The sequence below is a fragment of the Lithobates pipiens genome, unplaced genomic scaffold (assembly GCF_037356315.1).
Source record: "Lithobates pipiens isolate NorthernLeopardFrog02 unplaced genomic scaffold, aLitPip1_a1.2 Scaffold_10, whole genome shotgun sequence".
In the NCBI taxonomy this organism is placed as follows: domain Eukaryota; kingdom Metazoa; phylum Chordata; class Amphibia; order Anura; family Ranidae; genus Lithobates; species Lithobates pipiens.
In genome coordinates this window covers 86,308,765-86,326,376 of record NW_027507686.1, presented here as the reverse complement: position 1 = coordinate 86,326,376, position 17,612 = coordinate 86,308,765, and the positions used below count along the sequence as shown (strand labels likewise).

Sequence of the window (17,612 nt, the reverse complement as noted above, 5' to 3'; positions counted from 1 at the left end):
AAGGTTTCCAGGAAGGTTGACATGTACCTGCTCTTTCCCTACTCATTTGAAACCTCTCCCTACTGCTAATACTGTCACTGACAGATGAGTTATCTGACCCTACACTATCCACATGCGATATGCACACCATGCCTGGTAGCCGGGGTCTTAAATAGACTCTGTCTCACCCAAGACAGCCACCAGAGTCACATGGGGCGGCATCATTCAACCGGATAGATTCCCCAATGACCCAGAAATCCATAGAGGAACCATATTCCTCTTGACTTCCTCTTCCTCTGCAATGCCGCTGCGACTGAGGAGAGACTGCATACAAGTAGACAATTAAAGATATATAGTAAGAGGCATATGAAGTTTTTTGAAGTTGTTATTTTTCCCACAAGTCTTTGGAAAATTATAAAAGTAAAAAAAAAAAAAAAGATCCTGTATTTGAGTGGTCATAAAGTGCTTGATGATAATAGGGAAATCAGTGTAGACATTAAGTCTGCATTCACACCTGAGCGTTTCAAAGTTGTGCATTTTTACTACAATTGTGCTGCGTTTTTGCATCAATTTTGTTCAAGGCAGAAAAACGCCTGACATCTGCCCCAAAGAAGCTCATGTTCTTTTTTGCGCTTAGGGTGTTTTTCAGGCGTTTTGCTTCCGGTGACAAAACGCTCAGATGTGAACAGGTGCCATTGAAATTAATGGGATTTTGCTTGTTGGGCTTTTTTTGGGCGCTTTACAAATGTTTTATGAGCTGAAACCGCATAGGTGTGAACAGAGCCTAAAGGAAAAGCTCCCACTGTATATTCTCCCACAATAATCCAGGAAACAGATATGCAAAATAGATCAACTCACATAGTGAGTTCTACAATACCTCCGGTCTAAATCGTCCCTAGTATTTGTATGTATGAACATGAGTTAAGCCTAGTACACACCATGTACACACAAACTGTTTGCTCTGACAGGACACTGGTCAGCGCTCTCAGCCATTGGCTGAGAGCGTTGATTGGGAGCCGGTCGACTATTGGTTTTCCAGCATGCTCGTCTGACAGAAGCCGGGCATGGCTGCCATACACAATGGCTGAATGTTGGATATTTGGCTCGTGTATACTAGGCTTAAAGTGTTACTAAACCCACAACAGTAAAATCAGTCTGCATATGCAGCATAGCATGCTGCTTATACTCACTGTGAAACTTAAGGAGTTAATCCTCTGTATTGTGTAAAAAGGCTGTTTCATCCTGTATGCATAGATCCTTCCCTCCTGCGCTGTCAATCTGGGAAAAGCCAGTTAACACAAAGTAACCGACCAGCACATGCTCAGTTGTGTATTTTATACTGGAGAGAACAGTTACTTGTTCTCAGAGATAGCCAGGTCACATGATATTAACATCACACATGTTGGAGTGTATACAGGCTGCAGTGAAAATCTCTTCCTTTCTGAACTCTCAGCACTGGAGAAACTGTGCAGTTTATCATGTAACCGTGGTATACAGATCATCCAAAAAGGTATATAGTGGCAGTATTTTAATGTAAAAAGAAGATTTAGAAGCAGTGGACACTGTGGGGTCAGGGGTCAGATGAATTATTTTTATATTACAGGGTTTAGTAACACTTTAACCACTTCTCGCCCTTGCCTATATCAAAATGACAGCTGAGCAGTGGTTGCGTTTTTATCCTGACTGGACAACATATGACGCCTTTCAGGCTAAGGCCCCTTTCACACTGGGGCGTTGGGTGTGTCGGCGGTAAAGCGTTTTTTAGCAGTGCTTTACCCTCAATTTTGCAGTGCTATTCGGCAGCTAGCGGGGAGCTTTTACCCCCCGCTAGCAGCCGGGAAAGGGTCAAAACCATCGCAAAGCGCTGCTGCACCAGCCCTATGCCAGTGATATAGCCACGCTGTTCCATTGATTTCAGTGGTTTAGGAGTGGTGTATTCACCGCTCCAAAGATGCTGCTAGCAGGACTTTTGGTGTCCTGCCAGCGCATCGTTCCAATTTGAAAGCCCTCAGCGCTTTCCCATTGGAGAGACAGCAGTGGCTCTTTCAGGGCACTTTGCAAGCGCTATTTTTAGTGTTATAGCACCTGCAAAGTGCCCCAGTGTGAAAGGGGTCTAACAGCCCGCACGCGCCCGCGGGGACTCCACGCAGCGATCGGTGGTGTGGCATGTCAGTCTGACACACCGCAACACCAATCTCAGTGGAGTCTGATGGAGACTCTGGACACAGCTGAACACGTGGTAAAATCACAGCTGATCATGGTGAAAACAGGAAGAGACGTGTATCGGATTTTCTTCACTCGCGTCTGACAGGCGTGAGTAGAGGCGAGCCAATCTGCTGCTCTCCTGACAGGGGGGTCTGCGCTGATTGCCTGAGCAGCTCCCCCAAGTGATGACCACCAGGTATGCCACCCAAGAACACCAGGGATGCCAATCTGTGCTCAAAAATTATGCCAGTCAGTGCCCATCAGTAATGCCTGCCAGTGCCTGCTTTACAGTGATGCCCATCAGTGCCACCCATAAGTACCCATCAGTGTCACCTATCACCTATCAATGGCCATCGGTGTTGCTCATCAGTGCCCATCATTTTTTTTTTTTTTTTTGAAAATATTTTTTATTGAGTTTTAGACAGACAAACGAACATTCAACAAAAAATAGTGACATGCCACAGTATTATGGTTAGACCCACGCAGGGGCCGTCAAGCGATTCCAACAGAATAATCGACACCTGTAGCACATCCACAACAACAACCACTAACTTAGTGCTAGGTTGGCTCCCGCTCCATATAACAACTTAGGACCAACATCTGCAGTCGGGCCGCAAGGGGCACCAGAATAAGTGAACTAGGCTCATAGGATTGGTTACACTAAAAAACATAAGACATTGAAGTGGAGCAATGCCAGGGACCCACCCCAACCACACTCCCATCTTCCCTCAGGATGACATCCCGGACATGTTAATCTGTAGTCACTGTGGAGGCATCAGCCAGCCACTTAGACCACACTTTCATGTATTTTTTGGGGCAACCCCTGTTATGATATGTTTCCTTATAATGTGGTAAGACTTTATTGACATGGGATTTCCACAGTTGTAATGACGGCGGGGCCTGCTTTTTCCAGCATAAGGTGATCATTTTCCTGGCATAAAAGAGTAGAAGTCCTATCAGGGTTCTGTCTGCTATCCTGGGGGCCACCCCCTCCACCAATCCCAGAAGGCATATCCGCGGGGTCTGGGCTACATCTATTCCCACCACTTCATGAATTATGGATAGTACCTGTGACCAGTAACGCTGAATTACCGGGCAGGACCAGAAGATGTGTATAAAGTCACCCGGATCCCCAGTACATCTCCAGCATTCCGAGGACAGGGAGGTTCTCATTTTATGTAATCTATACGGGGTAATATATGCCCGGTGTAGAATTTTGTATTGTATGAGGCGGTCACGAAGGGAGACCAGGATGGTGAAGGGAAAGTCCCACATGTCCTCCCAGTCCTCGGAATCCAGATCCGATATGTCTTGAGTCCATCTCTGCCGGAGCTTTGACAGATCTGGAAAAGAGACCCTAATAAGGTGCGCATATAGGACCGAAGTCGGCTTCCTAGTACATTCAGATCTTGTAACCTTTTCCAGGGCGGATTGCACAATTTGCGTGGTATTGGGTACCACTTGGGCCTTGAAAGCATGGGATAGCTGCATATAGCGGAATAGATGCGAGGGGGGTACATTATTGCGAGATACCAGGTGATTAAAGGGGTGTATAGTCGTACCGGACATGAGGTCAGATAAGAGTTTTATGCCACATCTGGCCCAAATTTTGGGGTCTGGTAGTGAGTAGAGGTGAGGTAAGGTAGGATTATTCCATAGGGGGGTGTGTGGGGAGATTGCAGTCCCCGGAAACCCCTCCAGTCCCAGTCCCGCCCGCCAGGCCCTTAGAGTTGTGTGCATAGAGGGTGTCAGGTCATAGGGGGCTCTGGGACCCCGCAGGGGTAAGTGTGTCAGGGCCTCCACGGATCGGACCACCGCAGCCTCCAGAACCACCGCAGGGTTGGACATGTCTGGTGTCATCCACCAGACTACCGTGACCAACTGTGCTGCCAGAAAATATTTCTGGCAGTCAGGAAACGCCAATCCCCCCCGCAGCACCGGACGCATCAGCGTGGATAGTTTAAACCTATGGGGGCCGGAGCCCCAGAGGAAGGAAGAGAACAAACGATTCAATTTCGTAAAAAATGAGGAAGGAATCCATTGTGGGGAGTTACGGAATAGATAGGTAAATTTAGGGATTATCTTCATTTTGATTAGGTTAATGCGGCCTAAGAGGGATAGGGGAAGGTTTTCCCAGGCTTTCAACCTGGCCTTGACATTTTGAACCACCGGATCTAGATTGAGGGGGATAAAGCTGGATACGTCTCTCGAGACCCTCACTCCCAGGTACACCATGTCATCTACCCATTGCAGTTGGATATTTGGCGGGGCTAGTCGTTTTGCCTCAGGGTCAATAGCAAGTAACTGGGACTTCGTCCAGTTCACCCGCAGTCCAGTTATCTTAGAAAAGTCAGTCAGTACTCGCAGCGCTCCTCTAAGAGAAGGGTCCGCGTCATTCAGAAAAAGCAGGAGGTCGTCAGCATACAGTGCCACCCTCTCCTCCAGCCAAGCCATTTTCAGTCCTTTTATATGGGGCGAGACCCGCAATGCTTCCGCCACCGGTTCCATAGCAATGGCGAAAAGTGCTGGAGAGAGAGGGCAGCCCTGCCTGGTACCCCTGGACAACGGGAAGGGAGCAGAAACATCCCCCGCCAGCCTAATGGCTGCCTTTGGGGATCTGTACATAGTCTGTAGCCACCCAATAAAAACCAACGGAAACCCCATCCTCCGCAGAACTTCCCAGAGATAAGGCCACTCGATCGAATCGAATGCCTTCTCGATATCAAAGGAGGCAACCGTTCTAGTGCCCACATTATCATGTTTGGCATGGAGATTGGTGAAAAGTCTGCGGAGGTTGATGTCCGTCGATTTCTGGGCCATGAACCCCGTCTGGTCAGGGTCTATAATGGAGGGCAGAAGGGGGTTAAGTCTAACCGTGATTAATTTAGATAAAATTTTAAAGTCAGTGTTAAGAAGAGCAATGGGTCTATAGGAGGCGCATTGTTTGGGATCTTTATTGGGCTTGAGAATTAGAATGACATGGGCATCTGCCATGGAGGGTGGGAGCGCTCCCCCCTCCAGACACTGGGTATACAGGTCAGCCAGTAGAGGGGCCAGAAGATCCACGTGGGATCGGTAGAACTCGACGGGCAGACCGTCCGGGCCCGGGGCCCTCCCAGCTGCGAGCGAGTTAATAACAGCATGCACTTCCTCCGCAGTAATAGGTCGGACCAGATGGGACCTCTCCTCATCTGAGAGCCACCCCAAGGCCAGGGGGTCCAGGAGAGGCACCATCCCGCCCGGATCCACAACAGGAGGGAGCGTGGAAGTGTATAATGTCTGATAGAAGGCCCGAAACTCCCTTAGGATGCCCTCCCGGGATGTAATAGTCCCCGGTAGGAGAAACCAATTCGGGAATCAGGGTCATAGGGGTATCATGGTGAGACATCATTGCCAGTAGCCTACCATTCCTATCACCCTGCTCAAAAAACTTTTGTTTAGAGTGAAAAACCTCCAACCGGGTAATCTCAGAGAGGTGGAGGTGGAGACACCGTTTTGTGGAATGAAGCCGATCGAAATTGGAGACCGAGGGGTCAGACCCATAGTCAGCAGCTGCCTCCTCAATCTCTCCCTCCAACTGGGTTTTTGTGACCTGTTGAGTTACCTTGACCGCCTTAATTTCTGACATATATTGCCCTCTAGTGTATGCCTTAAAGGCATCCCAAACTGTGGGAGGAGAGGATGACCCCGCATTAAGTTCCCAGTATTCTCGCAGTGCTTGTGGGATTCGCCCCGCTATCTCTTCGTGGGAGATCCACTGCACCCCAAGGCGCCATAGGGATCTGTTGCGACGCTCCGTCGCCCGCATAGTAATTTTGAGGGGGGAATGATCAGACAGCCCACTAGGCAGGTATGTCGCCTCTACCACGTCTGATAACATATGTTGATTTGCGAACGCATAATCTATTCTAGAGGAGGTTTTGTAGGACGTAGAGAAGCACGAGTAAGCCTTAGTACGTGGGTGCAGCCATCTCCACACCTCCGTGACCCCCGCCGCGTCTGTCCACCCCATCAGGTCTCCCCTAGAGGATTGCGATTGAGTGGGCCTATCAAGATCAGGGGAGAGGGTGTTATTAAAGTCTCCCAGGATTAGTAATTTAGCTGGACAATACGGGGTAATCCTCTCCAAAATAGTGTACATCAGTGCCCATCATTGCAGCCTTTATCAGTGCCCATCAGTAAAGGAGAAAACTCTTATTTACAAAGTTGTATAGCAGAAATGAAGAAAATTAGCAAAAAATAAAAAAAACCCCAGAGGTGATCAAATGCCACCAAAAGAAAGCTCTATTTGTGGGAACAAAATTCTGAAAATTTAGTTTGGGTACAGTGTTGCATGACCGCGCAATTGTAATTTAAATAGCGCTTTAGACCCCTTTCACACTGAGCCTCCCCAGGCATCAGCGATAAATCGGTATTATTTTTAGCACCGTTTTACCGGCGCAGTTTTTTCTCCCGCTGGCGGCCGAAAAGGGATTAAATCCACCAGCAAACCGCAGATACCGCGTTCAAAGTGGTTAAGGGATTTTAGATTGTAGCCGCCTAAGGCCAGGGACTGATGTGAATGTACAATATATATGTAAAGCAAGCGCTGTGTAATTTGGCAGTACTATAGAAGTACCTGTGTAACTAAATAAACAAAAATTATGTGTAAAACGGCATAATAAAACATTGCACAGTCAGAGCATAAGTCGACCAGAGTTGTCATGAGAAGATGACAGAAATAATACTCGGGTAGATTGTGTGCCTCATGTTCTAGAAGAGAGGAGAAATATATTTATTTTAAAAAAATAGGAGGAAAAAAAGGTACTGGGGGAGATAAATGTTTCTCAATGCCTGCACAGCCTGCCCTGTCTTAAAATCTTACGTTTTTTTGTCTTAGAATATGTGTGCTCGGCAACAGAACCCTTTCAAGAGACCGGTTTGATATATGTGCCAAAACAACAATAATTGATAATGTTACTGTGGCTACAAAGTTGTCGGAACTGTTTTGTGGATCTTCAAATTTTACCAGTAGCACATGTGATGAGTACTTTCTTCAAAATGAGGTCAGTGAAATCTCTGGCATACCAGGAGCAGCCAGTGGTGTTTTGAAAGGTAAGTCATAATTCTAATGCATACTGATGCAGATACTTTACATCAGTAGATCACCTATAGCACACTTTTTCTTTTTTTGTATTCATAAACATGTAACATGTCAGAAAATTAAGTCCTGCTAGAACAATTCAGACTGGCCCCTGAAGTGATCTATTTTTAATGTAAAAGAATAAAAAGATTAAAAATAAGTGTCTATACTGTTTAAAATCCAAGGAGAAATGCTGGATGCAATTTACAGCACACACTCAATTTGGTAGCATTATTAATGTGGAATGTATGTTCCTTGCCAAAGAACATTCTGTTTTATCAAGTTTTTTATAGGTAAAGTTCCACTTTAAGTTAATTACCATCTAATTTAAAACATTTATCTTTATGCTTTAAAATGGGTGGCGAGGGGCAGCAGTATTTCCGAGACAAGATGGTTTTGCTAATGCCTGCTGATGCCTGAGATTGGACTATTCCATCCTGAAGTTGTGGGGTCAGCTGCTAATATGACCCCAGAGCTTTGGGCTCTGGGGCCCTCTCCAGACTCCCAGCAAACTCTGAGTCAGTTACAGAATGCTTTACGAGTTCAGGGCCACGGTACACCCTCTAACCTGAAGACTCCTTAGTTAGTATGCCACAGGAGTGGGTAAAGACTGTCTGGATGGAACATGTTCTGTGGGTCCTGTTCTGGCACTCTCTAGCTTGACTATGTTTGGGGGTCTTGCTCTTTTGAAGCCTAGTGTGTGATGTGTTTTTCTACTGTCTCCAGCTGTGTTTCTGCAGGAGGTAATGCTCAGAGCTCTGTCTCTCTGTTTCAATTTTTTTTGTTTAAATAGGAAAAAATATTACATAATGCACATATCTCATGACATATCCACCATATAATATACAAGATACTTTATGTAATGGTATCCATGTGATTGTATACAAGAAGATGGTCCTTTCCATCCAATATATTTTTCATAGATTTTTCCATGGGCAAAAAAGGACCTTCAAATCTATGTAACCTATACAATAAAGATCATAAGTATATAGAAACATGATACATTCTGTATGTAAACATAAGAGGTACATCCAAAATGTGCAATGTGTATTTTTTGTCTATAGTTGTATGCTGTTCAGCCAATCAAAACATTCCAGCTTGTTGGCCCGGAAGGCACTTGGGCAAGGCGTATAGAATGGAAGCACATGCAGGGACAGACAGATGCTTTTGCACCTAAGCGCTTCTTGCACCAAGATAGTAGTGGAAAAATGTAATTATTGAATGATGGAATAATGCATAGAATGCTTTAAGGAAAAAAACAGCTTCACGGGTCCCAGAAGACTGTGGCCCATTCACAAAGCGTAGTGCAGTAGGAAACGGTCTGTGAAGCCACTGCCATTTTCCCTTAGTCAAGATGGCGGCGCCAGCACCCGATTGAAGAATCGCCTTGGGTAAGGACACTGCTGGATGCCTGGACAGTTAAGTGCCCTAATATTAAAAGCCAGCAGCTATAGTATTTGTAGCTGCTGACTTATAATTTTTTGGGAGGAGCCTGGAGCGCCTTTTTAAGTATACCGTAGCCACTGTTTTTGACACTGGGGTCCTCCGTTACCTGAACAGATAAGACTTTACTGGTTCATTCTCTACTAGAGCTGGACCTGTATGGGGACTGAAATATAGGGCTCACCTTGTTGCCCTCCATTCCCAGTTATTCCTTAAGGGTGTCCTATGTTCTTTGAATACTCAGCCTGTTTCCTGTACTGTCTGATTAAGGTAGTGGAGTTTTGACTTAACTTTCCAAGAATAGAAGGGAGGTGGCCTCTGTACTGTGTCCAAAGATATAGAATTTACTGGTAAGTCTCAATTTTTACTAACAAGCTGTTTTGTTGCAATTATCCAGTGGAGAGATTTCCAATCACTTCCTGAAGGCTGCAGTAAAATGATCTGGCTGTAGCTGGGTGTATATCTGCTAAGTTTAATTTCTCAATGATATGCGAATAGCATTACCAATAATTATGAAAACATAAAAGGCAGTCAGTGCTAAGGAAAAGAAATGGGTAGCTGGCAATAGGTAAACCAACAAAGAAAATAATGCAGCGCTTCTAAATATAGAATATTACAAACTCAAATTGTGTACTATCAACACAGCATTCATATGTGTAAAAAGCATTCACATTATTCAAAACTTATAATAAAGATAAATCAGTGTGATTAAAGTCCAATGCAAAAGAGTCCAAAATATGTGATAAATATTGCAAAGAACGTGTCTAATATATTGTAGTATATTTATTAAAAAGTATACATTCCACATAAAGTAAGAGGTTTCATCCAAATATTAGTAAAACGATTATAATGACAAATACACAGTGCACTTACAAAGAGAACCACCAGTTCCAAGCATGGAAGTGGCAGCAAGATGTTGGTGTGTAGCTCATGTCCCAATGCGTTTCATGCAAATTCACATCTTCATGGGGCGCTAGTATGCTGACGTTCATAAGTGACCTCCTTAACCACTTGCCGACCGCCTCACGCCGATGTACGTCGGCAGAATGGCACGGGCAGGCATAAGCACGTACATGTACGTGATTTGCCTCCCGCGGGTCGGGGGCCCGATCGGGCCCCCGCCCGGTGCCTGCGGCGGTCGGTTTTCGTTCGGGAGCGATCCCGGACGAGGGGACGGCCATTCATTCATGGCCACCCCCTCGCGATCGCTCCCGACGAATGGAAATCCCCGGTGACATCACTTCCTCTCCTGTAATGTAAACACAGGAGAGGAAGTGATGTATTCTCTCCTCCGTGTCGGTATTTTTCGTTCCGACACGGAGGAGAGCGGATCAGTGAGTTGCACCAACACATCCCACACACAGTAGAACATGCCAGGCACACTCACACCCCCCCTTTACCCCCCGATCACCCCCCCAATTACCCCTGCCCCCCCAGTCACAGTGACACCAATGTCATTTTTTTTTTTTTTTTTTTTTTTTGCATTGGTGTCATTTGTGACTGTAATAACTGTTAGGGCAGTTAGGGTTAGCCCCCTTTAGTTCTAATGTACCCCCCTAACCCCCCCAATAAAGGTTTAACCCCGTGATCACCCCCCGTCGCCAGTGTCACTAAGGCTGGGTTCACATTGCAGCGGTTTATGAGAACGAATGTGATTCGCACCGCACTGCAGAACGAATGTGATTCGCACCGCACTGCAGTGCAAATCACATCCGATCTCTGTGCGATTCGAGTTCAGCCATTCGCCGCACCCGCCACACCCGCCGCACCCGCCGCAAATTCGCACGGGACCCTTTTTTTGGCCCGCAGCAGAATCGGATCGCATGGGTGTTCACACCATGCGATCCGAGTTTGCAGATCGCACTGCGATATGCGAACTGATCTGGGGGTGTCAGTAACATTTCACTGACACTCCCAGCAGTTCGCATAGGGCAGTGTGAACTGCCGCCGGGAGGCATGCGATGCGGGAACCCGCCGCGGATTCGCGGCGTTTCCGCATCGCTCCAGTGTGAACCCAGCCTAATAAGCGATCATTTTTCTGATCGCCGTATTAGTGTCACAGGTGACGCTAGTTAGGCAGGTAGGTATTTAGGTTCGCCGCAGCTTTTTATAGCGCTAGGGACCCCCATATACTACCGCATAAAGCCCCCTGATTGCCCCCTAGTTAACCCTTTCACCAGTGATCACCATATAACTGTTACAGGTGACGCTGGTTGGTTAGTTATTTTTTTATAGTTTCAGGGCACCCGCCATTTATTACCTAATAAAGGTTTAACCCCCTGATCACCCGGCAGGTGTCATTTGTGACTAATAACTGTTAGGGCAGTTAGGGTTAGCCCCCTTTAGTTCTAAGGTACCCCCCTAACCCCCCCAATAAAGGTTTAACCCCGTGATCACCCCCCGTCGCCAGTGTCACTAAGGCTGGGTTCACATTGCAGCGGTTTATGAGAACGGATGTGATTCGCACCGCACTGCAGTGCAAATCACATCCGATCTCTGTGCGATTCGAGTTCAGCTATACAGATAGTATGGCTGAATTCGTGTCGCACCCGCCGCACCCGCCGCAAACTCGCACGGGACCCTTTTTTTGGTCCGCAGCAGAATCGGATCGCATGGGTGTTCACACCATGCGATCCAAGTTTGCAGATCGCACTGCGATATGCGAACTGATCTGGGGGTGTCATTAACATTTCACTGACACTCCCAGCAGTTCGCATAGGGCAGTGTGAACTGCCGCCGGGAGGCATGCGATGCGGGAACCCGCCGCGCATTCGTGGCGTTCCCGCATCGCTCCAGTGTGAACCCAGCCTAATAAGCGATCGTTTTTCTGATCGCTGTATTAGTGTCACAGGTGACGCTAGTTAGGCAGGTAGGTATTTAGGTTCGCCGCAGCTTTTTATAGCGCCAGGGACCCCCATATACTACCGCATAAAGCCCCCTGATTGCCCCCTAGTTAACCCTTTCACCAGTGATCACCATATAACTGTTACAGGTGACGCTGGTTGGTTAGTTATTTTTTTATAGTTTCAGGGCACCCGCCATTTATTACCTAGTCTCACTAGTGTACCCCTAAATTTAGGGGTGTCTACTTTCTAAAATGGGGTCATTTGGGGGGGGGGGTTTGTGCCATCTTGGCATTTTATGGCCTTCAAAACTGTAACGCCCTTAGAAAGCCTGAAGGCGGTGCTTGGTTTTTGGGGCCCCGTACGCGGCTAGGCTCCCAAAAAGTCCCACATATGTGGTATCCCCGTACTCAGGAGAAGCAGCAGAATTTATTTTGGGGTGTCATTTCACATATGCCCATGGCATGCGTGAGCAATATATCATTTAGTGACAACTTTGTGAAAAAAAAAAAAAGTTTGTAATTTTCCCGCAACTTGTGGCAAAATATAAAATATTCCATGGACTCAACATGCCTCTCAGCAAATAGCTTGGGGTGTCTACTTTCTAAAATGGGGTCATTTGTGGGGGTTTTGTGCCATCTTGGCATTTTATGGCCTTCAAAACTGTAATAGGTAGTGAGAAGTGAACTCAAAAAATTACGCCCTTAGAAAGCCTGAAGGCGGTGCTTGGTTTTCGGGGCCCCGTACGCGGCTAGGCTCCCAAAAAGTCCCACATATGTGGTATCCCCGTACTCAGGAGAAGCAGCAGAATTTATTTTGGGGTGTCATTTCACATATGCCCATGGCATGCATGAGCAATATATCATTTAGTGACAACTTTGTGAAAAAAAAAAAAAAAAAAAAAAAGTTTGTAATTTTCCCGCAACTTGTGGCAAAATATAAAATATTCCATGGACTCAACATGCCTCTCAGCAAATAGCTTGGGGTGTCTACTTTCTAAAATGGGGTCATTTGTGGGGGTTTTGTGCCATCTTGGCATTTTATGGCCTTCAAAACTGTAATAGGTAGTGAGGCGTGAAATCAAAAATTTACGCCCTTAGAAAGTCTGAAGGCGGTGCTTGGTTTTCGGGGCCCTGTACGCGGCTAGGCTCCCAAAAAGTCCCACATATGTGGTATCCCCGTACTCAGGAGAAGCAGCAGAATTTATTTTGGGGTGTCATTTCACATACGCCCATAGCATGTGTGAGCAATATATCATTTAGTGACAACTTTGTGTAAAAAAAAAAAAAAAATTTTTTTTTTGTCATTATTCAATCGCTTGAGGCAAAAAAATAAAATATTCAATGGGCTCAACATGCCTCTTATCAATTTCCTTAGGGGGTCTACTTTCCAAAATGGGGTCATTTGGGGGGGTTTTGTACTGCCCTGTCATTTTAGCACCTCAAGAAATGAGATAGGCAGTCGTAAACTAAAAGCTGCGTAAATTCCAGAAAACGTACCTTAGTTTGTAGATGTGACAACTTTTGCGCAAACCAATAAATATACAATTATTGACTTTTTTTTTACCAAAGACATGTGGCTGAATACATTTTGGCCTAAATGTATGACTAAAATTGAGTTTATTGGATTTTTCTAATAACAAAAAGTAGAAAATATCATTTTTTTTCAAAATTTGCGGTCTTTTTACGTTTATATCGCAAAAAATAAAAATCGCAGAGGCAATCAAATACCATCAAAAGAAAGCTCTATTTGTGGGAAGAAAAGGACGCAAATTTTGTTTGGGTACAACATTGCATGACCGCGCAATTACCAGTTAAAGCAGCGCAGTGCCAAAGTGTAAAAAGACCTCTGGTCATTTACCAGCAAAATGGTCCGGTCTGAAAGTGGTTAAATAGCCTCCTGCTGAGTTAAGCAAAGACGCTAGAGCACCAATTAAAGTTTGAATGCCATTTTGTTGTAGTCACAGCAGCTATCTTTCCTGCGATCCATCATATTCGGGAACGGTGTTCCAGTATATTGTTATATGGGCACTATTTCATTGTAGTCACAGCTGCCATTTTCTTAAAAGCCAAATTGTGTTAATAGGTTTGGAATGGCAAATTACCATGAAGGCAGTCCAACTAATAGAGACCAAAATAAGTAGCAAGGCACAATTTTACTGTAATCTAATAGTAACAACAGAAGCAACAACTGATTAGAACAGATTAAAAAGATATAAACTAAGGTTCCCTAAGAGCACCCAGACACAGATTGATGGGCACTCAAATCAAAATCAAAGGGTTCCTTATGAATATGAATATGCAGGCGGTCCCCGGGTACAAACAAGATATCGCCTGTAGGTTTGTTCTTAAGTTGAATTTGTTTGTAAGTCGTAACAGGTACATTTTTTAAGTGTAGCTCCAGCCAAAATAATAATCTTTTACGTTTTTTGGATAGTATAGGGAAGGGTTAACACGCCTGTAACATTTGTTTTGCTGTTTTTTTTTTGTGGCACTGTTAAGAAGATTTCACCTCACTTTCTGTCCCTATGACAATTGGATTTTGAAATTGTTGGGTTGTTGTGTAAATAAGAATTGGTGATAAAGCTTTACTGGAGACCCCTTTTTCTTAAGATGACTCTCACAGAAGTGAATTTCCCTTCCTAGAGGTAGATTTCCTGTCACTTTCTGTTGTCTCCCTCAGTTTGTAAGTCAGATGTTTGTAATATGGAGACCCGTCTGTATATGAAATCGCTACAGGCTATTTAAATAAAGAAATGCGTATAATATATAAACAATGACAATAACTATTATCAATAAAATAATTGATGTCAACAACCACGTTCAGGCCCAGTGGCGCAAACATTCCAGTGTGGTCTCAATTTATCAATGGCCATGAACTTTATTCCTGCTGGGTCACTATTATGATATTTCCTAAAGTGTGCAGACAGGCTCTTGGTACATATGCCCTTCCTAATGTTGTATATGTGTTCCCTCAACCTATCTAAGCATCCTGGTGGTCCTTCCTATGTACTGTTTATTGCATGAACATTGAACAAGGTACACTAAATTCTTAATATTGCATGTGATAAACTGATGTCATATTTAACCCCTGTACTTGTAAATTATGTACACTTCCTTCTCCTCTGCCCATCTATCTTGTAGATCATGCATTGATAGCAAGGGTAAAAAAAAAATTGATTTATTTTAATAGTGTCACATTAATTTTATGGTACCTGGAATTGCTCTATACGTGACGTTTGTTTTCTACACAGAGGTGGCATTATTTTACTATTTAATACTTTCGCATATGACCCTCTATCTTTTCCCTAAGAATAATTATCCATGCTTCCTATTTTTTTGGTAGACAACCTGTGGAGCAATTACTTAGATAAAGGTGCTATTATTGAGAAATCCAACAAGCATTCCATAGATGTTCTGGGATCAAAAAGTAACCTTCATCTGTACGTCTTGGCTGACATCACAACCACCTTTACTGTACTTGTTGGTATCTTTTTTCCATCCGTGACAGGTAAGCATTTTGAGACCAAAAAAATATAAAACAAAACTGCATTTTGCTACTTCCCCAAAATTGCCACCACTGTTGATGGGATACGTTCCCCAAGCTTGTATAATTCCAAAACAATAATAAAGAGGAATACAGTGGACTGATGAGCGCACTAATTTATCTAATACAGTTTATTAATATTAAATGTCCTAATGGAAAAAAACGTTTTTTTCCTCCCCATTACATACAAATAGGCAATTGGAATTATCCTTCCAAGAGATTCACATCAGTAGTCTGCATACCTCATACACAGTGACATGAATATCAGAAGAGCTGTATATATCTTGCCAGGACCTAATCAATTTCCTTAAACAGCTCTCTAGATGTCATAATCGGCTGCACAACTATACATGAAAATTTCCAATAATCGCGTATATAAAGGATTGCAGTGCCTTGAAAAAGTAGTCATACCCCTTAAAAATTTTCACATTTTGTCATGTTACAACCAAAAACATAAGTGTATTTTATTGGTATTTTATGTGATAGACCAACACAAAGTGGCACATAATTGAATGTGAAAGGAAAATGATAAATGCGTTTCAAAATTGTTTACAAATATCGGAAAAAGTGTGGTGTGCTTTTGTATTCAGCCCTCCCCCCTCCTCGAGTCAATAGTTTGAAGAACCACCTTTCAATGCAAGCTTTGCAAATGCAAAACCAGCTTTACACATTCAGAGAGTAAAATGTATGCCCATTCTTCTTTGGAAAATAGAACAAGCTCTCAGAATCTCAATTGGATTTACGTCTGGACTTTGACTGAGACATTCTAAAGCATGAATATGCTTTGATCTAAACCATTCTATTGTTGTCTGGCTGTAAAGTGAACCTCCACCCCAGTCTCAAGTCTTTTGCAGGCTCTAACAGGTTTTCAAAGATTGACCTTTATTTGGCTCCATCCATTTTCCCATCAACTCTGACCAACTTTCCTTTTCCTGCTTCAGAAAAGCATCCTGTTACCACCATGTTTCATAGTAGAGATGGTGTGTTCAGGGTGATACGCAGTGTTAGTTTTCCGCCACACACAGCATCTCATCTGACCAGGGCATCTTCTTCCACATGTTTGCTGTGTCCCCCTGTCAGAGAAATAGGCACAACCTCGCGAGGTACGTTCGTGTTAACGCGCATCAGCAATGTGGTTCCAAGACGAACGCCCGACGTTGCGTCTGATCGAGTGCGAGTACGCGGTGTGATACGAACGCATAACGTTACACGTCGTAGGCGTACGAACGCTATAGCGCGCACTCGACGTGACCTAGGCACCTTGCCTATTTAAACATTCACCTGACAATGCCGCACCGCTGGATTATCGTCAGCTTCTCCTGTGTACCTGTGCCCGTGATTCCTGCTGTCTGATCTCCTGTGTACCGACCCGGCTTGTTTGACCTGCTCCTGTTGTTCTCCTGGCTCCTACCTCTGGCTTGTACCCGACGTCCCTTGTCTGCTCCCTGCACCCGATCTCAGCTTGGCTTGGCTCCTGCTCTCCGGTCTTCAGCTCAGGACCCGTTGCTCCGATCTCAGGACTGATCTTCTGTGTTTGACCCTCGGCCTGGCCTTGACCCTGCTATTGGACTTCTGTTATCTCTCTCCTGGACCTCCTTGCACAGTTGCCTCCGGTGACTTGTTTACTCAGCGGTTATCAACTGCTGCTGCTACCAGGCAACCTGTGCTACTGTGGGCACCGCATCCCTGTGTCATCTTCAGGGTTGTGCTGCACTCGGCCGCAAGGAGAGCCCTCTCAGCATCTCGGCCTCTCCCTAGATTGTGACACCCCCACATGGCTTTTCGCAAACTGCAATTGGGAATTCTTATAGCTTTCTTTCAACAATGGCTTTCTTCTTGCCAATCTTCCAAAAAGGCCAGATTTGTGGAGTGCATGACTAATAGTTGTCCTGGGGACAGATTCTCCCACTTGAGCTGTGGATCTCTGCAGCTCCTCCAGAATTACCATGGGCTTCTTGGCTGCTTTTCTAATTAATGCTTTCCTTGCCAGGCCTGTCAGTTTAGGTGGACAGCCATGTCTTGGTATGTTTGAAGTTGTGCCATTCTCTTTCCATTTTCGAACAATGGATTGAACAGTGGACTGTGAGATGGTCAAAGCTTGGGATATTGTTTTCTAACCCAACCCTGCTTTAAACCTTATCCCTGACCTGTCTGGTGTGTTCCTCGGCCTTCATGATTCTGTTTGTTCACTAAGTTCCTCTAACAAATGATGGCTTCACAGAACAGCTGTATTTATATTGAGATTAAAATCCACACAGGTGGACTCTGTTTACTAATTAGGTGACTTCTGAAGGCAATTGGTTCCACTAGATTTTAGCTGGGTATATCAGAGTAAAGTGGGCTGAATACAAATGCACGCCACACTTTTAAGATAATCATTTGTAAAAAAAATGTAAAAGCCATTTATTCTTTTCATTCTGTTTCACGATTATGTGCCACTTTGTGTTGGTTTATCAGATAAAAGCCCCCAAAAA

General features: G+C 44.7%; 1 protein-coding gene across 1 annotated transcript in view; it reads left to right on the top strand.

Moving 5' to 3' along the window:
• Positions 1–17,612, top strand: part of SLC12A4 (solute carrier family 12 member 4) — a 435,256-nt gene that overhangs the window by 192,263 nt on the left and 225,381 nt on the right. Inside the window, exons 8-9 of the mRNA XM_077456642.1 lie at positions 7,064–7,278; positions 14,938–15,102. Coding sequence (XP_077312768.1) covers positions 7,064–7,278; positions 14,938–15,102 — 380 coding nt within the window. The remainder of the gene's footprint in view (positions 1–7,063; positions 7,279–14,937; positions 15,103–17,612) is intronic.